Genomic DNA, 26,181 nt, shown 5'->3' on the forward strand with positions numbered 1-26,181 from the left:
TATTGTCATTTGTTGGTTTGATTGTGAATAAAGTATTTTTGGAAGCCAAAGATTTACTTTGTATTTTTTCAAACTAGACTTCGTCATGTTTATCATTTTAGCAGAATAGCCCGATCAGAGAAAAAATAGACCGGGTTCAGTGACATAGTGACAACTCATGGTCTCAAAACATCAACGAAGGTTTGCAGGGCGTGCTTCTGCATGTGTCCCCTGCTAGATTTCGGATTAGAAAATAATTTATTTTTACGTTCTAGAACAATGAAGTCGGAAGTAAAAGTTATATTAAGTAGGATGTTGGAGTTCCCAACAAATCAGGTGTGAAGCAAAGCAGTGCGAGGCGTAAGGAGTTACGAACAGATTCGAATTTTTTCCGAGACGCGTTCCGTACGACATATAGACGTAAAAATTCTTGGCACTGTGCCAGAATCTAACCGAGTCTTCTATGGCACCGTCCCAAGCGTTGGGCGACGGAACGCGTTTCCACGACCGTACGCCTCGCACTGCTGCGGTGGAGAAGGGGATGAGGAGAAAATGTATGCATGAGACATTGTCATTTTCTCGATATTATTTGTCCGCTCCCCTCTCATCCTTTGGTCGGGGACATATGCATGCGCCCTGCAAACCTTCGTGGATTTTTTCAGTCCATGAGGTCACTATTGTTCTCACTAATTCCCAAAACCAGTATTTTTCTCCAATTGAGCTATTATGCTAAAATGATTAGCAGTACAAAGTCTAGTCTACAAAATACAAAGTAAATGTTTGGCTTCCAAAAATACTTTATTCATTATCAGACCAAAAAATGACAATCAAGGCAATGTACCTTGTACAATGAAAAAACAAACAAAAACAAAGATTTGAAATAAAATCATACCAAAGCGTCAAAAAAAGCACAAAAAGAACTGTCAACACATCCTCATCGAACGCGTACAATTCTCATAGTGAGAACCCATTCATATCCAAGACAATCGAATTCGGGATTACTGTGAGTTTTAGCTGGTACATAATAGATTTCTAATCGGTTTGAGTGTCCCATGCAAACGGTTACACATCTGAAAAAGGTTGTAATTGATTGGAAGGAAAGCTCATTCTATTGTCAAACCTTTTCGTTCTCTTCGGGTTTTCCATTCGAGTTTTAATCCATTTCAGAAGTTCTTTAACTGTTTTTTCTTTCTGGATTGGAAACAAATAACAAGTTCCAACAGGTCGCTTGTCATTGACGCAGCTCCTTGCCAACGCAAAATACTCATCTATTTGGACAGTGATTACAGAATACATCAAAATGAAAGTTTGATTCGGGAGAGTTCTGAGCAATTCTAGCAAACCGGGAGCAAAACTATAATCATATATTTTTAATACCTTCGCACTTCTAATTGCTGGTAAATGAAAATCATTCACAGTGATATCAATTTCAGCAAAGATAGTGGCTTTATCCAGTGGAAAGCTGGAACTTTCGATCATTGAAAGCATTGCATTATATTTCAATGATAAATCGTATAAGTTGTCTATGCATTTTACTCTAATTTTGAATCCGACTGGCAGCCTCAAAATCGAATACCAAGGCATCTTAAAGTCTCGAACTTGAATAACACACTGTCTACCTCCGAATAGAATTGTGTTGAGTTGTTTTGCTGCTTCATGTAGACTCTTCGTATACTTATATCGTTGAATCTTCGGTTTGGTTCCTTTACACGCCACCGTCAATTGAATATAACAGGTATACGGTGGACTCAAGTTATGACGGCGGTAATGGAATGGAAGGAGGGCATGACGGGTCAATAAAATCAACTCGTTCAGACTTTCAATTAAATAGTTAGCTAGTTGGCGTATCCAATCATTGTTTGCAATGTCTTGATTGTCATTCTCCGGTAATTCTTCTACAGTAGCTTCCGTACCCATCGACTTGATTTTAAGTGCCAATGCCGCCTCATAGTTTCTCAAATTTCGTTTCTCTCTTTCTTCAATTCCATCCGTATCGTGACGAAAGGGCTCATTGTTCAACTCTTTGAGTGGGACGTCACCAGCCTCCAGGATATAACTCAATGGAGCTTGAAAGCCATATTGATCCAGATCATATGGGACTCCACCACTGTCATTTTTATCTTGCACGCTTTTGGGAATTATTTCGTCAGGTTGAAAGACTCGATAGACTCCGACAAAATATTTTGTATCGTTAATAGACGTGCCGGTACTACTGAGAGTGAGATACCGAATTCGAAGAGGTACGAGTTTTTCTGTTGAGCTTATCGTTGGCAGTCTTTGCGATATTTTGATCCTGAAACGTTTAGTTGTGAACCAGAAAAAACCTTCGCCCTGCAAACCTTCGTTGATGTTTTGAGACCATGAGTTGTCACTATGTCACTGAACCCGGTCTATTTTTTCTCTGATCGGGCTATTCTGCTAAAATGATAAACATGACGAAGTCTAGTTTGAAAAAATACAAAGTAAATCTTTGGCTTCCGAAAATACATTATTCACAATCAAACCAACAAATGACAATAAAGGCAATGTACCTTGTACAATAAAAAAGAAACATTTGAAAGCAGATCAAATCAATAATTAAAAAAGTAAAAAAAATAAAGCACAGAGTATAGAAGAGTACATACAAAAGCATAGAAAGCATAGAAACTGGAAAAGAGTCAATTTCTGTCGGAAAAATTAGTCCCTCCTGAATCCTCATCGAACTCGAACAACTCTCATAGTGAGAACCCATTCATAACCATTACGTCGGAGTTCGGGATTACTGTGAGTTTTAGCTGGTACATAATAAACTTCCAATCTGTTTGAGTGTCCCATGCAAACGGTTACACATCTGAAAAAGGTTGTAATTGATTGGGAAAGAACTCATTCTATTGTCAAACCTTTTCGTTCTCTTTGTGTTTTCCATGCGAGTTCTAATCATTTTCAGAAGTTCTCTAGCTGTTGCTTCTATCCAGATTCCAAACAAATAACAAGTTCCAACGGGTCGGTTGTTATTAAGCCAGCTCTGAGCAAACGCAAAATAGTCATCGGCTTGGAAAGTGATCATAGAATATATAAAAATGACAGTTTGATTCGAGACAGTATTGAGAAATGGTAACAAACCGGGCTGATCACTACCATCTTCTATTTTTAATACCTTTGCACTTTTAATTGCTGGTAAATGTAAATCATTCACGCCGATATCGGCCTCAAATATAACTGAGATAGTGACCTCATTCAGTGGAAAGCTGGAACTGTCGATTATTGGAAGCATTGCATTATATCGCGATGATATCTCATAAAAACTGTCCATTCTAATTTTGAATCCAACTGGCAATCTCAAAATTGAACACCATGGCATTTTAAAGTATCGAACTTGAATAACGCATTGTCTACCTCCGAATAGAATTGTATTGAGTTGCCTTGCTGCTTCATAAATACTCTTCGTATAAATGTATCGTTGAATCTGCTTTTTGGTTCCTTTAGACGTCACAGTCAATTGCATATAACAGGTATACGGTGGAGTCAAGTTATGTCGTCGATAATGGAATGGAAGAAGGGCATGACGCTGAGACGCAATACCCTCGTTCAGGTTTTCAACTGAATAGTTAGATAGTTGGCGTATCCAATCATTGTTTGCAATGCCTTGATTCTGATTCTCTGGTAGTTCTTCAACATTAGCTTCCGTATCCATCGATTTGTTCTTAAGTGCCAGCGCTGCCTCATAGTTTCTCAAGATCAATTTATCTCTTTCTTCAATTTCATCGGTATCGTGACGAAATGGCTCATCGTTCAACTCTTTGAGAGGCACGTCACCAGCCTCCAGAATATAACTCTCTGGAGCTCGAAAGCCATATTGATCCAGATCAGATGAGACTCCGCCTCTGTCATTTGTATTCTGAACGGTCTTGGGAATGACTTGATCAGGTTGAAAGTCTCGATAGACTCCCACATAATAATTTGTAGAGTTAATATACGTGCCGGTACTACTGAGAGTGAGATACCGAATTCGAAGAGGTACGAGTTTTTCTGTTGAGCTTATTGTTGGCAGTCTCTGGGATATTTTGATCCTGAAACGTTTAGTTGTGAATCAGAAAAACCATTCGAAAGACACTTACCTAACATTTGCTTCCATATAAAGTAATACAACTTTAAGACTCTGGTATTGTAGCGGCTGAGTGTTCATTTTGAAATCTGAAATTAGCTAGAGTGGCGTCGGTTAGTAGGTAAGGAATCAATAACTGTGTAAAAGAGATGGAAAGAGAAGAGGGCAATGAGAGAATGACGCTCGAGAACATTCTTTGCAGGCGAAGCAGATGGTGCATCTGTTGTGTGCATACATAAGTGGGTCATAAATCTGTCACCTGTGACAAGACTGACAACGCTACAATCCAGATGGCAAACGGTGTGGCTGTGACAGTGTGGGAAAACCGAGTTAAAACTACGAAGACTGTTCAGCACAAAAATGAGTAGTAGGTTGGGATAATTTCACCCTCCCCTCCAGGAGGGGGAGGGTGAAGATGTGGGCGTCAGCTGTTGCGCAGAGGGTGGATGGTGGAAGGAAGGTGAGGGGAGGAAGAGGGTGGGTTCGATCTCGGCTGAACATTTTTTTGAAAAAAATTTCAAAAAAAAAAATTTCAAATTTTTTTCAAATTAATTTCAAATTTTTTTTCAAATTTTTTCCCCGCCAAATTTTTTCAAATTTTTTTCAACAATTCCATTTTTCAAATTTCCGATTCAAATTTTTTCCCCGCCAAATTTTTTCAAATTTTTTTCAACAATACCATTTTTCAAATTTCCGATTCAAATTTTTTCCCCGCCAATTTTTTCCAACAATTCAGTTTTTTTCTACTTTCCGGTTTGAAGTTTTTTTCCTGTACCTGGATAAAGAAAGAAACACATTTTTTCACCAACAAAATAATTTTATTATAACGAGAAAAAATAGTTTAATTGAGTGAATACACATAAAATAGGTTCAGCGTAGCTATGAAGACTGGATGGTTGGATAGTTGCGCGGAGGGTGAGGGTGAGGGTGGGAGGTTGGTGAGGGAGAGGTTGAGAGGAATTGTTTTTCTAAAAGAATAGGAAATATATCTAGTATAGCATCATATCTCTTACCATATATTGATTTGTACGAATTGAATCGGCATTACTCCCATTCCTTGGACGAAGACGACTCGATCGCGTGGGTAGACGACCAAGAATCCTTTTTCTTCGAGGTCGTCTTGAATTGTTCGATCTCTCCCGAAAATCGACTCAGCCCTAAATAAAACACAAATTGACATTTTAAAAAAAACACAACTCACGTCATCTCCCATAGTTTCAAAACTCCTTTATATTTTCTATTGTTGGTGGTTGTGCGCACTTTCAATGGCCCCCACCTGGCCAGCACAGCGTTTATCTCCCTTATGGGGAGATTTCTCCAATTTGGAGTCTCAGCCAAAAGGTCGTAGAGCGATGTCCACATTTTCGATAAAAAAAGAAAGAAATAATTTGAAAAAAGTAAAGAGTATGTTCGTAAATAGACAAAGGAGTTGGAAAAAAATCGTCTCTTTTATTGAGTCGATCAACTAACGGAGAGTGGTTGAATATTGGAAACGATGTCTTATCTCGGTTTTGATCTCCATTTATACCCAAGGTCTCGGATGTGTTCTTGGGAGGCGGAGCCTACCGCACCACCTTTTTGTTTGTAAAGGACTCTTACATAACATCTTGTGTATCGTAAGTTTACACACCATTTGATCTCAATCCTTTACCGCTGTTTGATCCCAATCCTTTCCCACACTTTGATCCTAACTCTATCCCGCCTGTGACGAAGGTATCCTTTGATGGTGATGTTCGCTCTCACTGAAATCCTCAAGACCAATCAAACTTGGGTAATTAAACCTTTTATTTTACGATAAATTAAAGCAAAAAGAAGTTAATAATATATAATGAGGAGGATGAGTAACAAAAAATGGGGAAAAAATCTTATTGTGCAGAGATTGATGACCAGACCGTTGTCTCCATTTCGCATGATTGGTGTGATGATGATTGTGGAGTGGTGGGTGCGGAGAGGGTGAGCATCTATGGGAAGATGCTCACGCACTCCACCGGGTACATGGAACCCGGATTCCCCACCAAGAAGACCATGCGGTCTTCTGGGTGGCGAAGCCAGGTTCTGTGTACCTGGAAAAAGTGCGCCGCCACAGTCGTGCGGCGACCCCTTGGCCCAAAATGCATGAACGCACTGAAAGACAACAATTAGCTGCGACTAAAAAATGTTAACTCACTTTTGAGCCCCCACCTGGAGGATGCCTCTGTGGGTGTTCACACCCCCTCCTCTGGCGGGCACCTCGATGGTGCGAGGTCCTAGATTTTGGAGAGCCTCGTTAATTTCTCTCAAATCCCCATCACGCCACAATGGTGTGATGAGTTCGAGTGCATTCATGAGCTGCATGTCTAGAAAAATAGAATTTACTAAGAAACTAAAAGAAACTAAGAGAAAATAAAAAAGGAATAAGTCGACCAACTAACGTAGAGTGCTCGAATGTAGGTAATGATATCTCATTTTTGCCCTCCATTTTATGCCAAGGATCCTGTGGGCGGATCTAAGAGCGACACCTACAGTCCCGCCTTCTTTTTGTAAAAAAAACAGTACTTGGGAAGATTTTTTATTATCATTGCCTGGGTAGATTAAACGACAGCTGAGCAATAAAGCAATAAAGCAATAATCAAATTGCTTGGGCGGTAGCAGACTTCTTAGAGAGGGGTAACAGACTTTTTGAAACAATAAAAGTAATAAAAGTAATAAAGCAATAATTACTCGCGGGGAAACAGAATTCTAGGAAGAAAATTATTGGATTTGGCGACGTTTGATGCAGGCGAGTTCATGTTGGAAGAATTTGATACGGCGTTGAGTGTTGATTAGGAAGAGCTCCAGAAAAAGCGGCTGACATCGACGCCAACAAAAAGAAAGAATGAGGTTTTGGAGAATCCAATGCTTCACCAAGACTTTACAGTGTAATAGGGGCGGAGCCTGATTAAAAATTGGTATAGTTATTGAGAGGCTGAGAGAATATAGACTTTGAATGGTAAAAATAAATTTATTAAAGAGTAGAAATCAAACAGTGATATAGACGATACGAGTAATTTTTCCATCAAGATAGACGTTGACCTTCACATTTCCGGATGCTTCGACGGGACCACTGTGCTGTAAAAATACAAAATTAGTAATCAAAACAGAGATAAAAAAAATAAACTCACGAGAAGTTTCCATGTACCAGGAATTTGAGTCTCTTCTAATGGTTGAGCGTATGCTGGACTCTTCTCAGGCCAGAGACTTGAATCCTCCAAAAACTCGTCTCCCCAAAGTTGTTCCATGCGGATAGTAAGCTGGAAAAAAGAAAACATTATTCACAATATCAATAAGAAAGAGAACATACCTTGGATACGTCGTCCTGGTTCATGATACGAATGTAAGAATGACTATATGCTATATGTGTTGGGTGGTGGAGTGCTGAGACAGTGTAATAATTAAATAACAGTTGGTATAGTTACTTGACGGTCCCAACTCATGTTCATCACATTGTCAAACTCTCCGTAGATAATCGCGTACAATCCACCTTCTGGTGTCTTTTTCGAAAACTTGAGGCGAACAGCTACATTAGTTTGTTGAACAAGTTCAAACAGATTGTGGTCTTGGGCTATTGGTGATAACTCGAAACCGAATATTGTATAACCATGGTTCCGGAACATGTCTGTGCTGATTGAGTTTGAAGTGAAATTGGTGCGAGCGTGTCCTAGAGATTCCTGGAGTTGAATGTATGGTTCGATGAATTTACCGTTTTCAAAGTCCAAATTGAATGGCCTTGCTGGTACCGACTGTCCACAGAAATCAATATGAATGTCTGACAAATCAAAATGTTTGAAATCAAATGGTGACGTATTGTACGAACCATTATAAGATTCTGCAGAGACGAGCCCAACAAAAATACGCCTAGGAAGTTTAGAGGTGAAGACAGTATTAGCTGGGGCATCCATCCGGTTGGCCTCAATGTAGAAACTACGTACTTGTCCAGAAATCAATGGGTATTGTATCATTTTGTGTTCCAATAGCGATGCCTCCATTTCATTCGAGAGTCCCTCAGCCAAATCAAATTCATTGACAATGGCGTGAACATCTACCACTTTGAATTTCAACTCATGAGCTCCAAGATTGTAACCTTCGATAAGGAACTCACTCTTGTTTGGGTAGAGAATAAGTTTCACATTACACCCATTCATTAGGACTTTTGATTGTTTCATCAAGTCTATCGAAATATTGCAAGCGACTTGTACTGTTCCATTATTGAAGACTGTATCACATCGTTTGAGAAATCCTGGACTGTCTGCTTGACCAATTTTTGGGTCATGATAAAATCCTGCGGCTGTGAGTGTAGAGTTTTTAGTATCTTCTCCGTACATGAGTACAGATTCCATGTAAGCTTGGTACGCGTAGTTGGTCGAATTGTGAAATATCATTTGTCCATTGATGTGAAGCGCGTAGTTTTGAATAATGCTGTGGGCAATATTATTGATTGGATCATAAAGAAGTGGATTCTGGATTCCTGAAGTGAGTGGTTCCATTTGTACATGATTTCCATCCTTGTCTGTGATTTGGAAGGTGAATACGATATAAGTTTTTTTCGGGTTCAGATAGCTTCGGCTGTTATTGGTGAGATTGAGTTCCCAGGGACCATTTTCCGAAAGTTGGTTTTTGAGTGGGATATATGTGTATCTAGAGTTGATGATTCCACACTGAGTGGCTGGTAGAGTAGAGAAATCCAAGTCCTCTGTAATAAAGTCCTGACTCTTTGGATCAATTCTACTCAACATTGTTAGAGAAAATTGGTGCGTGTGGATTCTTTAACCAAATGAGGTTTCAAAACTGCTATGCTTGGTGCTTTTATACTTTTCTCGAGTAAATGAAGTCGTCGTTTTTTGCCAGAACCAGCAAATTCTTTGAGTTTTCTCTTGGCCACGGTTTTTACACTTTCTTTGATTGGATTTCCATTTACCAACTCCGTGGCCAACTCTTTTCCTGCTTTAATGAGATGTTGTCCTATTCGAGAATTCAGAAATCTTGGAATGAGTGTGAGGGCAGCTGTTAGTATTCCACCTAGTCCCGCTCCTCTCATATTACCACCCCTCTGGAATCTGGTACCCAAGAATGGGCCACCTCCAGGTAGGTTGTGTCTGAGAAGTGCACGGTAGTTGATTTTCGAGAGATCAATAGGAACTGGAGCCATTATAAAAGGCGGTTAGGTGAGAATGTCTAGATTTGTTCCCCTATTTATACACATGTACTCTGAGGAGATAACCGAGATACTCACAAACGACCCTCACACAAAAAGTCGATTTGCTGGTGTCTATCCTTCAGATAGACTAGTGTCTCTACCAAAAAGATGGAAAAAAGACTATTTTCTCGTAGTCAACACCGATACAAGTTTTCAGAGTGGCCGTCATTGGCAAGCCTTGATAGTGGATTCACAGAGGACTTGTTACTTTTTTTGCTCTCTAGGTGAGAAACCTAACCCTCACATTGTGAAATTCCTCAAGAAATTCCCAAAAATTGTGAGAAACAAGAATAAGCAACAAAACCCAGACGAGATTACCTGTGGTGGATATGTTATATTTGTTTTGGCAATGATGGCTCGTGGGTACTCTTTTGAATTGATATGTAGCCTGTTTGACAGAGTCACTAAAGATGACAAGTTCATCCGGGAGTATCTCCAAGACACATACCATTACACACTACCCTCATTTTGAGCCCGTGTGTTCGTCGTGAACGGTCGTATTTTTTATTGCTCCCGATTTCCCAATGCCTCTTGCTCTATACTGTCGGGAGTGTGCTCTCAACTTTGAGAGTTTACCTGAAAAAGAGAAACATAACGAGGATGTACACTATGGCTTTGCTCAACCTTACCCTGAAATTTCTGAGAAAGAGTTTGAACTTATGAGTTCATGGAATACCCACAAACTTGTTCATCATTGTCCCGTCTGTTTCCGCCATTTTCGTGTCATCAACCATCTCATCGAACACCTCACCACGTCTCATCCTATTCGCTGTCTCAATAATCCATTGGCTCAAACATCGAAAGAAGTTGTGGAAAACTATTGGAAATTACTGGACCATGTGCTCCCTGGTGAGCGTGCTAATGTAAGTTAATTCCCTGTCGAAAAAAATATATAATTAACAATTTTTCAGAGCATGCGTCTTTGGAAGGCTGATACTGTTTCAAAGAAATGTCCTTACTGTCCCACCTATAACCCCGCTCTTCGTCTGACTTATAATCATATCCGCTGCTATCATCATCGTCGAGGAAACAATATCCCACTACCAGCCTATGAGAAATATCTCCGATGGAAAGACCACGTAGAAAATCTCTATCCTGGACAGCTGAAGAAGGTAAGTAACTCTATGAAATTTAACGCTTCTAATATTCTATTTTTACAGATGGACGAGGAATTCATCTACGGCCATGGTATCCTAGATCAACCACAAGAGGAGGACTTTGACGCTATTTTCCTTGAATCATTTCCATTTTGAAATAAAGATTTTATTGACAACAAATTGTTCACATTTCATCAGCCAATTGTTTACAATTCAAAACCAATTGTTTACAATTCAAAACTAATTGTTCACAATTCAAAATGAATTGTTTACAATTCAAAACTAATTGTTCACAATTCAAAATGAATTGTTCACAATTCATAAATTTGAGTAAATTTGAAAAAATGACAAAAAATACAATGTTTTATGGGCTAGGAGGGGCACATGTTTTCTGAGGTAAGGGGGCACATGTTATATGGGATACCTACTTTATCTTTTTAAAGTGAAGGACTGCTATAGTGGTACCCCAGCTAAAAGGTATGGGGTCACCGCCATCAGTGAGAAGTTCAATACGTATACTATCAATATTACTGTTTATGAGTGGAACATATCTTAGGTTAGGCACTGTGTAGTAGATTATAGAGCCATACTTGCCAGTACACGGGATAACAGAAAGTAGATTACTCTTCCTATTACCAACAATGATTGGATCTACAAGGTCAGAATATAGGTAGATTACACTAACATCTCCAAAGAAATCCACTTTATGTGGGGCAACACTACTTTCTCTAACAATAGTATCCTCAAAACCCAAAAAATAGCCACAAGCCTTATCAAACTCTACGAATAATACTTCTGCAGGATTCAAAAAGTTAATTTTCACTTTTCCATCTTGCACTGTAAAACCAAGGTATTGGTTAGTATCATAGTCGGGTTTGTCTACAGAAACTAGAGATCTTATACGTTCAAACTCTTCCATCATGTTCCTATAAGTTGTGGCATCGTTAGGTCGATTCAAGACATTATTTGCAATTGCAGCATACTCGGCCATTGATTGTTTCATCTCAGGACTCAAAGCGATAACTGGTTTTGGTTCTTCAGGTTTCTTGAGTGGGGGCTTCTTGATCACATCTGGCTTCTTTTCGTCAACCTTCTTTTCTTCTTTCTGCTCAGTTTTCTTTTCTTCAACTTTCTTTTCTTGTTTCGGTTCAATCTTTTTCTGCTCAGTCTGCTTTTCTTCTTTCAACTCAACCTTCTTTTCGTCAATCTTCTTTTCGTCAATCTTCTTTGGTGCGGGGGTTGTCTTTTTTTCTTCTTCAATCTTCTTTGGCGGCGGCACGGGTGGTGTTGGCACTGATGTTGGTGTTGGCACTGGTGATTGTTTAACAGCTTCAGTACTCTGTACTACTGGTGTGTTTTGAGCACTTTTCATTTTTTCCTTTTCATTTAATATTGCGAGAATACTTTCTTTTTCCTCTTTAGGCATTTCTCGTTTAGCCTTTTTCAAATTTTCTTCAATCACATTGTCTACAGCACTCCTCTTCATTCTTGTGTGTACTTGATTATTCAGTGCAGAGATGACACCCTCTAAATTTGAATAGTCTGCTGCCGGAAACGTAACACGTATTGGCTGACGACCACCTTTGAAGTGTATCCAATAGTGTAGGGGTCTGCCGACATTCACAAAACTGTGCGGGTAAACGAGGTCTGTGAGCGCAACTACCCACTCATCTCTTTGCAATTGTAAAACTTCTGGTAACCTGGTGACGTAACGGCTAGTGGTGTTATGAAATGGGGCATTCGGGACGTTGGAGGGGAGAGTGACATAAAAATCTGTCATTTCTAATGACAAATGCACAATTACGAGACCTTTTATACCCGTGAAAAAGTATAAAAGGGTTTGAAATCTCTTGGAAACACTCAAAATGTGGATAAATAGCACAATTTGTCCAGATATTCTTAGTGACGACGCAATTACTATCAACATTATTGCCACCATCACCATTCTCATTGCACTATGCCCATGTCTTCTGGTAGCCCACCACTACAAACAAAACACACCCCAGGATTCCGATTTAGATTCCCCTCTCAAACCACTATAATCGGGGCTACACAGAGTGGCAAAACAACATTATTGAAGAAAATCATTGAAAACTGCTCGACTTCTTTCGATACACCCATCACTAACATTTTTTGGTTTTGTGGTGTAAAGACCCCAGGTATCCCTACAAATGTACCAAATTTACGTGTATACGAGGGTCTACCTGACGTGGAGCTATTGAAAGAACACAAGGACCAGACAAATGTAGTAGTTTGCGATGATTTGATGACTGAATTTGCTCGTTCAAAGGACTCACTCAACCTGTTGAATACCCTCTTCACTGTCTATGCACATCACTATAACTGTGCTGTTTTCAACTTGGTTCAATCGGCCTTTGCTCTACCCCCAGTCACTCGAAACAATAGTACCTATATCATACTCATGAGAAGTCTTTCTGATGCTGCTCAAATTAAAAATCTACTTGTTCAACAATTTGGAGATCGATGGAGAGGCGCCTATCAGGCCTACGAAGATGTAATGTCAAAACCATACCAAGCAATGATGATAAACAACGACCCACACTCCCCACCATCCATGAGAATACTCTCAAATTTCATCGAGGAATACCCTGTTGCCTATGAGACAGTATAAAAGAAAACCATCACCACCCCACAATCATTCACAATGGCTGCTCACCTTATCGTCCATCACGATTTTCTTCACCAAGTTATGAAAAACAAACGAAAATCCTTGGTTGAGGCAAACACTAAACAAATCAACATTTTAGTTGAAATTGTACACAATCTACTAAACTCTAAAAATATCCCCCTCAACTCTCGGGAAGTGACAATTTTACGACCAGTACAAAAATTATTGGAGGCTCTTACCAAGTGTCGTGATGTGGATAAGGCTCGAGAAATACTATTTAAGCTCACCAAAAACCAACTCTGCTCATTCATTGTTCCTGCTTTTGTCGCTACAAATTTACGAAAATGAAACTTGTTCGAAAGTATCACATGATACCGTATGAAGAGGGTGCCCCTCTCGAGTCGGGTCGTCGATTTCTTGAAAAGATTTTGAATGACAAGTCTCTTGATGAGGTAGCCAAGTGTAGATTTTTCCAAGATATTTTGTACAAGATAAAACATAATATGCACCTTGCTATTGTGAACAGTGACATGTTTGATATTGTTCGTGAAAATTTTCAACGACATACCAAGACACCAAAACCTACTCCTTATTCATCTCCGAAATACAAGCCTAACAATGATGACTATCCGAATGATGATGATGATGATTTAGACAATCTAATTTGGGATAACTATGGTATGCCCGAGTATTCACCACCAGAATCTTACCATCCACCATCACGTCACTCATCTCCATTGCCTCCACCACCTCCGCCACCACCCCCGCCGGGTCCACCACCTGTCCTTGCTCCAGCTCCTAGAGGAGAACGAGTAGGTGGAAAAATGCCAAAACCAGGGAGTCATCATAGGGGTGTATCAGAATTTCAAAACATTGTGAGATTGGCTGCCGAAAGATTTGTTGACCGAAGAAACCGTCAAAATATACCTATGCCTCCACCACCTCCTCCTCCTCCACCAAGACCTATTGTCCCGAGAGAGGAAAAGACTAGTGGGAAGATGGTCAAACAACCTGTGCGGGAAAGAGGTGTGTCCGAATTTCAAAACTATGTAAAAATGGCCTCGGCCAGAATGGCAGAAAAAAGAGAACGTAGAATGCGACTACCCGATGCACCAAAAATGGAGGTTGAAGAAGAAATCAAGGAAGAATTGCCCTCAAAACCCGGAACACATATCAATAGGAGAGATAGCAAACCCGAGACTCAACAGAAGCATAAGCGAGAAAAAAGTGTTGCTGCTGAACGAAAACAAGTTAACAAGATAATAGCAGAAAACACTCGAGGTGTGCCAAAAGTTTTGCAGACTAGTGGAAGCTCGAATCTCGGTATCAAGTTGGAACCAAACATTAAGCAAGAACGAAACATCAAACAAGAATCCAATATCAAGCAGGAGCGGAATATCAAACAGGAACGTAACATTAAGCAAGAACCAATAAAGAAGGAAATTAAACAGGAGATCAAAAAGGAGATCAAGAAAGAGATAAAGCAGGAGATTAAACAGGAGCCGGTAAAGAGAAAGATCAAGACGGAGATTAAACAAGAACCCCCAGAACGAAAAATTAAGACGGAAAATAAACCAGGATTTCGTGTCAAGGAAGAACCTAGTAACGGTTTTAGGAGAAGGACAAAAGGAGAAGGTGTCGCCCCAAAAGGATCAAGAATTTACTGTCGTCTTTGGAAAATGTAATGTATAAAAGTGAGTCAGATATCCACACCCATAGCTCAAAGATGACGTCTACCCGTGTTAAAGCAGCTATTAAGGATGCTTATACCAATCCGAAAAATCCATCTGCATTCACCTCTGTAGCCAATATTCACAAATTTCTCAAGCCAAAGTTCAAATCTTTAACGTATGAACAAGTTGAGAAAGTTTTGGAAGATTTGGAATCATTCACACTACACAGACCAACCCGAAAACGATTTCCACGTCTAAAGACACTAGCCTCTGGACTCTTCACTGATCTTCAAGCAGATTTGGTGGACATGAGTAAATACAAAAAGACTAACAATAACACTACATTTTTATTGACAGTCATCGATATTTACTCTAGACGATTATATGTTAGACCATTGAAGAATAAAGGTGGTGTAGAGGTATCCAAGGCCTTGAGTGAGATATTCAAAGAAATTGGCACATCACCCATGAGTGTGTACACTGATGAGGGAAAGGAGTTTTACAATACCAATGTCAAGACTCTGTTCAAAGAGACAGGTGTCTCTTTGATATCCACAAAAAGTGAATTGAAATGTGCGGTAATTGAGCGGGCAAATAGGACTCTGAAGACTCGATTGGCAAAGTACATAACCCAGAAATATGGCTACAAATATATCGATGTGTTACAAAAGATTGTGAAAGGAATCAACAACACTCTTAACCGAGGAATTGGGAAAAAACCAGTGGATGTGAAGCGTGGAGATTTTATGGTACCATTACCAGAAGATGTTGAAAAACGTACAAAGTTTCAAGTTGGTGACCACGTTCGAATATCAGCAAAACGACAAATTTTCGATAAGGGATATGATCAAGGCTGGACGACTGAAGTTTTCATTGTGAATAAGGTTCTATACAGAAAACCAATTGTTTACAACCTTTTGGACACTAACGGAGAGGAGATTGAAGGAATCTTTTACGGCCGAGAGCTCACAAAGTGTACATATGGACGAGATGACTTGTATCGGATCGAGAAGGTGTTGGACACGCGAATACACAAAGGAAAGAAGCAAAGTAGGGTTAAATGGTCCGGGTATCCAGATTCTTTTTCTAGCTGGGTAGACTCTGACTCTCTTGTTAATTTATAATTGTATTGTTTATTATTGTTCATTATTGTTTATTATTTGAATAAAAAATCACTGGTCATAAAATGGATAATCATCAATTAGCAGCGTATTAGTAGGCAGCTGACCGAAGGGGGTGACAACTCCATGAATATCGTAGTGGCCCTTATCCATCTTTGGATTGACTCTCTTGTCGGTGACACATGTCCACAGCCCATCCAACGCGTTGTCTCCTCGTTTGAACGTCATCATTTTTGCGACGAGCGGCTCCGAAATTCCCTCAGAAATGAAGTCGTTCATCTGTAAGAATAAAAATTAGACGTTTTTTTCTCAAGTTTTGACTTACCGTCTCCTTCATGGTGTTAAATGATATGGCTTCCGAGTTTTTCGATGTGAGACTAACCCCCTTGGCCTTGACTGAATAGGTGCTCGTTCCTTGCTCATCCTCCATCCTCAACGCATACATTTTGGGTGCCATCACCACTACTTCCTTCAATTTTCTTCCTGCAGGTATCTCATCAGTAAGGAAACCCAGCTGCTCGCCTCTCATTGATTCTAACTTGTTTTCACCAACATTCTCCTTGTAGATTACTGAGTCGGTGTCACAGTAAATCATGTTTTCGATTCCAGCCTTTTCCATGGCCTGGGTGAGACGCAGACGAGCAGCACTTGTAGTCTGGGCGGCTATTGCCAGATTGGTGAATCCTCCCGGCAGTAGAGCCTCTTTCTTTGGTCGTCTCGAGAGGAAGTATTTTTTCGTTCCAAAAGGGATCATGTTAACAGGCTCGTACTTTGGGTCATTCAAAAACTTTGTCATCCCCACAGCATCGGCCAGACGAATCAATTTTGTTTCGACTTTGTCGGGATTTTGAGCGAATTTACCTGAAAAAAATCAAAATTAGTAAAAACATACGAAATTAAAATTACTTACCCCAGGCAGAATTCAAAAACAGCTTTGCAAGACTCCTCAGGGCTTTGTTGACCTTGATTTTTGTTGGATCCAACTGAACACCATCCATATCCCAAATTTTTTTGATGTAGGCATCCTTTTCGTCGTCAGTCATATCCGGTCTTGGCCATCCACTACTCTCATGTTTCATCTTGAGGAGAGGCTTGATGTAGTCCGCGAAGAATCCTCCAGCAACCCATCTATCCCAGTGCCAAATTTCGTGGTATCTCAAAACCTTGTATCCCTTGCTGATGGCATAATTCAGTTCGTCAGTGCACCAAACACCTGTCAGGTACCGCTCGGAAACCTTTGTGTGTGTGCAGGGTCTACTAATGTTCTGGCTCTCTCCACAAGTCCGACACAGCACAAACATTAGTTTTTGACTAATCTTCTGAGGAAGGAACCCGATTTCAGCATTGGGGTCAGGAAGAACATCACAATAAACAAGTCCACGATATGTGAGAGGGTCTTCAGGTTTTGGAAATTCAGCACTAATTATTCGAGGATTACCAAAGGGATATGCAGTACCTCCAGCATTGAGGTATGGGTAGAGACTTGTGAAATCCAAATAGTTGAGAAGTGAAGTCGTTGTAGCCTGTGTAATTGACCGGAAAGCTTGAGTCCTTCCACCATAGAGAGCCTCACGAGGAATGAGTCGATGAGTATATCGACAGAGTTTGAAGAATTTGTGCATCTCTGGGTCATTGGCCATTTCCTTCCTAATTTCACACTCCCACTTGGTATGGACCGTGTAGCCTTCAGCACGAAGTTCACCCTCTCGTCGTAGTGTCTCAGCAAGCAAACTTTCCATTCTTCTGTTTTTGTTTACAGGAGAAAACTTTTCACCAATCGGGTGACACTTTGAACATCCGTGATACAGACAACCGTAAATTTCATAAATTTCACGAGTCTCTGGGTTGTAGGCATCCAAATAATATTTACGTCCATTTGCATCGATGCAGTGTTCACCTCCACGGAGTTTGTACTTTAACTTTAGACCAGGATTCTTCTTCTCCAGCCATTGGATGTACTTCAAAGCAAGGACCGAGTTGTTGCCTCCTCCATATCCCTCCTCAGGAACATACCCAACCTCTCCCTGTTTAATGTATTCGTGCTTGAGCACAAACATTACATAGGAGGCAAGAGTACACCCTTGGATAATAGGATTCCATCCATTGAAAGTGGATTCGCACATCTGCAAAAATACAAAATTAGTATTGAAAATAGTACTGACACAGTATGAGAGATATCCCTGGGCACACACACACGCATGTCTACGGTAGGACTATGTAGTATAGGGGGAAACACTACCTTTTTCTCGAAAAAAGTAGTGGTTTTTTCACATTTTACAAATTGTGTACATTTCAAAACTAATTGTACACATTTAGTTTTGAAATGTGAACATTTAGTTGACAAATTGTGTACAATTGATTGACAATTTGACACTCTCTATAAAACTACGATATTTTTGGTGTAGTGGTTAGGATAGGTATATGTGTGCATAGAGGGGGTCCACCTGTGTGCCACCTCAGGGTATATGCGGTAAAATTGTGTTTTTTTCGTAGAAAACTAGGTATTTCGGTAAAAAGTACAGAAAAATAGGTGGATTTTTGTAGTTTGAGGGTGGGTATATGACTGTGTGTAGTAGGGTACCCATGTGATAGGTATGATTATGTGTATGTATTCTCATCCTCACGGTTTTTTTTTACTAAAACATTTAATATACAATTCATTCACTAATTGTGAACATTTAGTTTTGAATTGTGCACTTTTAGTTGACAAATTGTATACATTTGTTTTTAGCTTGATATTCTCTATAAAATTATGATATCATTGGGGTATATTATAGGTATATGTGTGCATAGGTCCACGTGTGTGTCAGCTAAGGGGTATCGGCGGAAAAATGGTGTTTTCATAAAAAACTAGGTAAAAGTATAGGAAAATATATGAATTTTTGTAGTTTGAGGGTATAGTTGTGTGTGTAGTAGGGTACCCTTGTCTGATTATGTTCTAACTAGTAGATTAGTCTATTTTTTCAAAAGTATTGTATGATCTTTGTAGTTTCAAAGTATATGTGTGTCATGGAGGGGGCATCTCGACTATGGGGGTATATGTGTTGTAAAATTGTGTGTATTCACTATTTTTTCGAAAGCATAGTAGAATTTTTGTAGTTTCAAGATATGTGTGTCGACTATGAGGTATATGTGTGGTAAAATTGTGTGTATTTACTATTTTTTCGACAGGGTAGTAGGATTTTTGTAGTTTGAGGGTGCGTGTGTGTGGGACTCAAGAGTATGCTGACTATAAGGGGTATATTGGAACAAACTTAGGTGTTTAAAAAATCACTAACCTCAATGAAAGCCACCAGGGTTAGCCTCAGAATTCGGACATCAGACAAGCAATATCGTTCCATCTCCGTGTACAAATCGAATGGTGTGTTATAATTTTCTGCGTACCACTCTTCAAATTCTTCTTTTTTGGACGCGCCCATGAAATCGGGACTGTAGTACTCCTTGGGTGGCAGTGTTGTGAGTACTTTGTCGTAGTTGTCAGGATGGTTGTATAGATAGGGGAAGTATCCTTTTGCTTCTCCGGTCAATCCAAAAGCACTGGGCATCTTTGCAAGACCCATTTGGAGGTATTGAAGTGAGTCTCGAAAGTGTATCCTCTGCTTTTTGTAACTGAATTCGGCACTGATGAATGTTTTTCCGTTCATGATGAAGCTCGGTGGTGTTGCCTCAGGTCCAGCTAACCTATCCATCTCGGCCATAACCATAACGTGATCATATCGCCCGCCATTATGAGCAATGACATATGCTCCGTTTGCTCTTGGGTCCGTCATCAGAAACTTGGAGAATTTCGTCAAAGTCTTACTTCTCTCTTCTGGTTCAGGCTCATCCATGCTACATTCTGAGTCGCTTCCAACTTCAGAGTCATCTTCCTCTTCCTCTTCCTCTCCGGCAAATTGGTGGTCATCGTCCTCCTCCTCCTCCTCATCATCCTTATAACTGAATATGATTGGTTCTTTGCAGTTTGGACACCCTGTTTTTCCACGACATTCATTGCAAAACATGTGGGCTACGATCATGTTTGGCATGTGTTTCGGTCCACGGCAAGGGTCATCTGAAAAATTGAAAATTTAGTAATTTTAGGTGAAAAAAGTACGGACTTACCACTATATTCACCCGATTTAACAACAACACACTCTGCATCATAAACGATTATGGTCCACTTTTCTTGTTTCTCTCGCTTCTTCTTCTTTCCAGCTTCAGTAGGCATAGGATGGTTACACTCGTGCTCCTTCTCTTTTTTGGCTTTACAGACCGTACAAAAATGTGTTGCCCCACAGACATGTGACCCCTTTCGATATTCTGGTGTTCGGTCATACTTCATACACTTTGAACAGCTGAAAAAAATCAAATTGTTTTGTGGAAGAGGAAATGGGAAAAACTTACAAGAAAAATTTTTTGCAGTTGGGTAGAGCATGGCCAGTGACGCATTTGAGGTGTCTATCGAAACAGTCTTGCCCTGGGAAGTCGATGTTGCAGTCGTCACAATGAATTTTGATGGCAGGTTCAGGTTTACACTCAGCGAACCCACACCACCAACATTTAGCTTTACATTTATCTGTGTGGTGATGACCAACACCCCAGGTGGAGCATTTGTAGCAAAACCTGAAAAAATATAAGATTATTTGGTACACATAATAAAAAAGTTACCTTGATGGTTTTCCACTCTTGGTGTGTGTCACGTATTCATAGTGCCCCTTGTAGTGAAAGAGACCGATGAACCCTTTTCCTTCCTCGTTATAGTGGGCTTCCTCGGTGAGAACAGTATCACGACCTTTGAGTGACCATAGGGTAATTTGGTAGTCTTCAAGGTAAGCAGCCAAAACTTCCAAATCCTCACGGCCGTGTTCTTCTTGGTCGGGATCCATCTGTGCCTCTTCGAGAAAATTTCTAGCCATCTTTAGTTGTTCTTTCGCTCGAAAAGTTTCGGAGTAATCTTTCCTTGTAAGATTGGAAAGTTTTTTCCTGATGTCATTCTTTTCCATCTCACTGGTTCTTGGGTTAGATGAATCGGAGACGAGTTTTCCAAGACATAGAGCCTTCACCATACAATGACTGTCACCTGATACACGTGTACGTTTCTCTCCAAAGTGATGTAGTAGGATCGTTTCCCTCATTTTCTCCGTAGATCGAGTACCTTTTTTCTCAACACCTCTACCCACTAGCTTTCTTTGGGCTCCATCCTTGAACACATTCATGGCCACACTAAACGATCCATCGAGTCCAAGATTTTTGTTGCTCTGCATTTGGCGGGCTAATGTGTTGATGATTTCTCCACCACCTACAGCAGAATGGGTCTTATGTGAAATGAAAAACCCAGCCTCTTCGCGGAAACCCTCATGTTGTATCCTACAAATTTTTTTAATTAGTAGATATATAAAATTTAGTTATCAAAACAGAAATAAATTGAACTTACTGAAGCCAATATGGAGTGGTTTCAAGGTCTCCTCCAGCCGCATGAATCTGCTTTCTGATGAAGATATCGATGCATTTGGCCACGTGTTTGTGCAGAAGAGCAGGATTTTTGATGTCGTCCAAAGCATTGAATTTGATCCGAATAGTATCCAGAGCATAAAAAGCCGCATTCTTCCTCGTGAGTTTATTTTCCTTCGACATCCTGACACTTTTGGTGAAAAAACGTAGTTCCTTGGGGGTGGGAAAGTGATTTGGACTGATGTAGGTGAATGGATTATCGGATTCTTTCCGGGGACGACCGGCACCATCTGTAAAAATTATAATTTAGTATTACGTTTTCATTAAAAAAACAACTTACATTGATTTGATAATTTTCGAAGAGTTGATTCAGAGTTTTTGATGGGTGTACTAGTCATGAGCGGAGTTCCAATATCAGAGGGTCCAGTAATCTTTATCCGCTTAGAAGGAGGGTCAAAGTCATCAGTTGAAGCGGTTTGAGGGGTACACAGAGTAAGAGCATCAGTACGAGAAAGTTTTGTAGCGTTTTGGGGAAATTCATCAAAAGAGCAGTCACCAGGGTTCTGGCAGAGAGCCATAGCCTCAGCATGAGTAAGGTTTGTTGCACCAAAGGGAAATTCATCAAAAGAATCAGACATTTTCCAAGATACGACTGGTCAGAAGCTTTGAAAGATGTTGGAATGAAGTTTTCTCTATCCAGGTATCGTATCCCGCTAACCACGCCCCCTTTTTTTTTTGCACATCATATCAGAGAGCATCACTTGTTACGTAATAGGGACAGTTGTCGAGTATTGTGAACAGTTGTTCATTAGCTATATGGTATTGCGAAATTTTAACAATGAATCTGAGAAAGTATGAAAAAATCAGACTTCCAATACAAATTTTTTGGGAGAGTACTTTAAACCTTGAGAGGTGCAGAAAAGGTTTAATCCTAATGTTCTGTGATAGAAATTTTTGTATTTTTGTAGTTTCAGGGTCAGAACCAATTAGCATGTTGTTTAGCTCCGCCCACTGGGCAATAAGAAATGAAATTTCATTTGGTGCATTCAGTCCGGTTAATGGATAGTACAGATACCTATTTTTTATAATTATGACGCCTAGAAACTGCGAGTTTTCCGCAGATATCGAAAACAAACCGAAAACTTATTATTCTCATGAGAATATTCATCTAAGAGAACTCAAAGCTCTTCATGTAAGTTGTTTTTATTTCGAATAATTTATATTTCATATTTTTTTTCAGACGATGAAGATTGAAGCGACAAGCAAATTCAGACAGTTTCTTGATGAGGAGATCTATAGAACTGTGGTCAGATGGAATCAAGAACATCAAAAGCATCCATATCATTTTGATTTCCATGGGTTGACAAGAAAAAGTGCAGAATGGTATATTCTCGATGTTTTGGCCATGATGAAGAAGAACAATATCACTGAAGCAAGAATTGAGACTGGACGAGGCCGCCACTCCTGGGATAATCGACCTAAAATTAAACCTCATCTTATGGAAATGCTCAACAAACGCTCAAGATGCTCAGTTGAGCCAGAAAACCACAATGATGGGGTTCTCAGACTGAAAATTTGCTAGGGGCAAGGTTCCTTGAGTACGTTGCCTCTCATTGGTTTTGATGAAAATCTGATAGAAACATTACATGTGTCGCAGCCGCAGCTACGCTACCGACAGCGACTCGTCATAATCGTCTGGGGAACTAACAATTCAATGGTTCGTCGACAAGCTAACTCATCACCAACTCATCTACTTATCAATTCGTTCACTTTGTTCAACTAATCACCAAGAAATCCCGCGGAATTCCACCCAAAATGGCGAAGATTCGTCGACTCATCTCTGCGTCTCCTCACTTCAACACATCTCTCGAGGAGCGTAAATCGACACACACGCCAACAACGAGAGTGACAGTAACTCAATCGCGGCGAGACCCGTCGCCTGCGTCTCTCCAAATCATCACCTCTCGCCTCTCGCCTAATCTTACTCACTTCTTCCTTTTGTGGCCGCCGCGAGCGGGGTTCTACGGAACACTGCTCAAATTATGTTGTTACTAATTAACCCGTTGACTAGCCATCAATAAAGATGACCGTTGAAACACGTGTTATTGTTGACTAGCAAGCTATGCACTCAAGGCAATCATTTATCAGAGCGCTCTCCGGAATCCGGGAGTGACATGGTGCAAACGACCGGGAATAGACAGAAATTTTTTTCTGGACTAATAACCCGAAAAGCCTTTGAGTGTTAGCTGGCTAGGCTCTTTAGCATACGAATTCAAATTGGCCTAAAAATTTCGCAATAAATTTCAAAAAAATTTGGCCTAAAAATCAATATTTCGTCAAAAAATCTTTCAAATTCAAAAAAAAATTTGGCGAAATCAAACGGTTGTCAAGCGGTAGCAACATATGGTTCCCTCAATATGGAACGAAGTCCCTCGTGGATGGAGTCACCGCGCATGGAGACGTCGGAAGCTGAAGACAAGCTGTCACCAAGGAATGATGCAATTATCGATTGTCGAGGCCGGCCAACCGAGACAAGCGATCAGTGACAGTCAGCGGAAGAAATCTTCTTGCGAGGAACAAAGAAGTGTGGAAGATGTTGAAGATTCCTAAAATAATCAAAAGGCCTAAGGATACTGGAGTGATTGGGTGTGGAGCTAGCCTGCGAGAAAGGTGGGCAGAAGCACTCAATCACGAAGGAGTAAGGCGCTTCAGAAGGTGAGTACACATCATTTCAGAGCTCAGTGATTCCATTGACTTGGCCTTCATATACTTCACAAAGTGGCGTGAAACCGAGAGTGTCGGACAAGGAGGAGAGGTGCACACGAGTCTGTTGGACAAAGACGACGTGGTAACGTGTGCACCGTGCTGGCAGCAAGACCCACAAGCCAGATGTCTGTCAGTGAAGGCAGTAGAAAAGGTTGAGATTCAGGTCGAAAAAAATTCCACTGAACCATCATATAGCTCAACTAATTCTATTGTTAGGAGTCTGACGTGTAGCGTTCGGTAATATCTAAGTAGTCTAGGCTCTGGGGTAAGAAAAACACTCACACACTAGCATTAGCGAAAGTAGACAAGCAACCATTCAATCGTGTAAGAAGAAAGAATCGATTGCGAAGCAAAACACGGGACAAGACAAGCTGTGCTCTTCAAGGATGCTGAAAAGAATCAAAAGAAGTCGTTCCATTCCGGAGATTCAACAAGCCAGCAAGCCGACGAAGAAAGTGCAGTGTTCGTTCAGTGCAACGCCAATCAATCGATACACCAGCAAGCGATAGGACCACCAGTTGTCAAGCTCAAGACGGAAAGAATGAGTCGGGGGCTGCATACAACTACCAGCTCTCGATAAAATTCTAATTACGATTACTGTTTTAATAAACAGTCATATTGAGTTAGTATAACTTAAAATGTACTAAACCAATCGGTTCGCAACCGATCAATATCTCATCCCGATTCAACAACAACGTCTGTAGTTTCGTTTCAAGGACGACCAGCAATGTCCAAGAGCGACGACGTCGACAAGCAAGCAGGGAAGCCAGTGGACTGGGACGTGGTGTACTCCGAATCGGAGCTTCTCGGCACGCCGGTCCATGACGTGCAGAGCACCGAAAGACAGGCGGGTCCGGACGACTATGAGACAGTCGGAAGGCCAGTCGAGAGGCTTGAGGAAGAGACCACACCCCCCCGGGACCACGTCACTCCAATGGAAACGGAAGAACATCTTCTAACGCCAGAAGGAACTCCAATCACGGCGGAATACCTGATCGAACTTGCTAGTCAAGGACGGGTACAAGAGTTCGAAAGACATGTGGAGGAAATTCAAACCAATCCAGTGCCGACAAGAACAGAAATCGATATGTACAAGCGCATTTGTTCAGCCTTGGCATCGCAGTACATTGGATTGAAGGATTTCTACCAGTCACGTGTCGACCAGCTCTACGAAAAAATCGATATGCTCAACTCGGAGGTCAAGCTTCTGAAGAGAGAGCAGCATCGACAAGCAGAACTTGTTACCGAAAGCAGAATGCCAAGAGGAGTATTGGAGGAAAGGACAATTCCAGGAAGTGAGCGAGTTGGTTGTTTCTTCTGCGAAGGAGATCACTCGTCGACAAGCTGCATTGTCTACAAAACAGCTGAAACAAGAAGGGAAGTGCTGAAGGAGAAAAATCTTTGTTTCGCCTGCGCTTCGCCGGACCACACTGTAGATGAGTGCACGGTCAAAAACAACTGGAGTCAATGTCCATCATGTCAAGAACATCATCTGCGAGCAATCTGTTATAGACGTTTTGGTACGAAGAAGGATGAGATCGGAAGTGCAGAAGGTGGTGTCAGCATCACAACGACAAGCTACACGCATGGCAGGAGCGAAGAGTCGTTGAAAAGAAGGAAGGGAAGAAGGAGAGCAAGAAGAGAGGAAGAAAGACAAGCTCTGATGCCAGAAGATCAGTAAGCTCATCTCATGTTGACAATTGAACACGATATGAAGCAAATGTTGAGAAGCTATGTGTTGTGTGTAGTGTTACCCCTATGAGTTCGAAACTCTTAGATATTTTTACTTGCGTGTTACTTTCCCTAGACTTGTTTAGTTACTGTCTGCTGTCTCGGGCGGCATAACGGCTAACATAGGACGTGTAACTAGGCGCATGGACGAATGAACTACACAAAAACTATAAACTAGGTCATATGATTAGGTAATAGGTGGTAAGTTTCTAATACTCTAGTCACATAGCCCACACTTTAGTGGTGACTAGCCCTAATTTAAATTAAACTAGGTAACGTAAGAGGCATCTTAGTTATCATAGTCTCTTATAAATTAGGTACCATCCTATCATCTCCTTGTATCCTGGGGTGAAAGTCCCCACCACAGATTCATACCCCTATGCTGGAGAAGTGGTCTATCAAAATCCAGTGATGTGATAGCGACTTCATGGGTGGAAGGATCCGAGAGGTGCAGGTTGA

The 26,181-nt window shown here is 40.7% G+C and overlaps 10 protein-coding genes across 10 annotated transcripts; 3 read left to right on the forward strand and 7 right to left on the reverse strand.

Annotated features, from left to right (window-relative positions):
* Positions 1-913: 913 nt before the first annotated feature.
* Positions 914-2,341, reverse strand: GCK72_007343 (uncharacterized protein; the record flags this gene model as incomplete). The annotated part of the gene is made up of 4 exons (XM_053726125.1): positions 914-1,049; positions 1,100-1,170; positions 1,357-2,272; positions 2,319-2,341. The coding sequence occupies 4 exons, from the start codon at positions 2,339-2,341 to the stop codon at positions 914-916; spliced, it is 1,146 nt and encodes a 381-aa protein (XP_053590319.1).
* A 332-nt stretch (positions 2,342-2,673) lies between these two features.
* GCK72_007344 (uncharacterized protein) lies at positions 2,674-4,144 on the reverse strand (the record flags this gene model as incomplete). Its single annotated transcript, XM_053726126.1, has 3 exons — positions 2,674-2,809; positions 2,859-4,028; positions 4,077-4,144. The coding sequence occupies 3 exons, from the start codon at positions 4,142-4,144 to the stop codon at positions 2,674-2,676; spliced, it is 1,374 nt and encodes a 457-aa protein (XP_053590320.1).
* Positions 4,145-5,072: 928 nt separating this feature from the next.
* Positions 5,073-5,425, reverse strand: GCK72_007345 (uncharacterized protein; the record flags this gene model as incomplete). Its single annotated transcript, XM_053726127.1, has 2 exons — positions 5,073-5,220; positions 5,265-5,425. The coding sequence occupies 2 exons, from the start codon at positions 5,423-5,425 to the stop codon at positions 5,073-5,075; spliced, it is 309 nt and encodes a 102-aa protein (XP_053590321.1).
* Positions 5,426-7,060: 1,635 nt separating this feature from the next.
* Positions 7,061-7,406, reverse strand: GCK72_007346 (uncharacterized protein; the record flags this gene model as incomplete). Its single annotated transcript, XM_003098132.2, has 3 exons — positions 7,061-7,150; positions 7,204-7,332; positions 7,383-7,406. The coding sequence occupies 3 exons, from the start codon at positions 7,404-7,406 to the stop codon at positions 7,061-7,063; spliced, it is 243 nt and encodes an 80-aa protein (XP_003098180.2).
* A 1,410-nt stretch (positions 7,407-8,816) lies between these two features.
* GCK72_007347 (uncharacterized protein) lies at positions 8,817-9,227 on the reverse strand (the record flags this gene model as incomplete). Its single annotated transcript, XM_053726128.1, has 1 exon — positions 8,817-9,227. One exon carries the CDS (start codon positions 9,225-9,227, stop codon positions 8,817-8,819), a length of 411 nt encoding a protein of 136 aa, XP_053590322.1.
* A 572-nt stretch (positions 9,228-9,799) lies between these two features.
* Positions 9,800-10,528, forward strand: GCK72_007348 (uncharacterized protein; the record flags this gene model as incomplete). Its single annotated transcript, XM_003093644.2, has 3 exons — positions 9,800-10,138; positions 10,187-10,387; positions 10,436-10,528. 3 exons carry the CDS (start codon positions 9,800-9,802, stop codon positions 10,526-10,528), a joined length of 633 nt encoding a protein of 210 aa, XP_003093692.2.
* Positions 10,529-10,796: 268 nt separating this feature from the next.
* GCK72_007349 (uncharacterized protein) lies at positions 10,797-11,858 on the reverse strand (the record flags this gene model as incomplete). Its single annotated transcript, XM_003089885.2, has 1 exon — positions 10,797-11,858. One exon carries the CDS (start codon positions 11,856-11,858, stop codon positions 10,797-10,799), a length of 1,062 nt encoding a protein of 353 aa, XP_003089933.2.
* A 2,869-nt stretch (positions 11,859-14,727) lies between these two features.
* Positions 14,728-15,798, forward strand: GCK72_007350 (uncharacterized protein; the record flags this gene model as incomplete). The annotated part of the gene is made up of 1 exon (XM_003098158.2): positions 14,728-15,798. One exon carries the CDS (start codon positions 14,728-14,730, stop codon positions 15,796-15,798), a length of 1,071 nt encoding a protein of 356 aa, XP_003098206.2.
* Positions 15,799-20,692: 4,894 nt separating this feature from the next.
* On the reverse strand, positions 20,693-21,803 carry GCK72_007351 (uncharacterized protein; the record flags this gene model as incomplete). Its single annotated transcript, XM_053726129.1, has 4 exons — positions 20,693-20,733; positions 20,783-21,141; positions 21,209-21,515; positions 21,566-21,803. The coding sequence occupies 4 exons, from the start codon at positions 21,801-21,803 to the stop codon at positions 20,693-20,695; spliced, it is 945 nt and encodes a 314-aa protein (XP_053590323.1).
* A 512-nt stretch (positions 21,804-22,315) lies between these two features.
* Positions 22,316-22,807, forward strand: GCK72_007352 (uncharacterized protein; the record flags this gene model as incomplete). Its single annotated transcript, XM_053726130.1, has 2 exons — positions 22,316-22,417; positions 22,466-22,807. 2 exons carry the CDS (start codon positions 22,316-22,318, stop codon positions 22,805-22,807), a joined length of 444 nt encoding a protein of 147 aa, XP_053590324.1.
* Between the last annotated feature and the right edge of the window lie 3,374 nt (positions 22,808-26,181).

This window comes from Caenorhabditis remanei, chromosome II (assembly GCF_010183535.1).
Source record: "Caenorhabditis remanei strain PX506 chromosome II, whole genome shotgun sequence".
Lineage (NCBI taxonomy): Eukaryota > Metazoa > Nematoda > Chromadorea > Rhabditida > Rhabditidae > Caenorhabditis > Caenorhabditis remanei.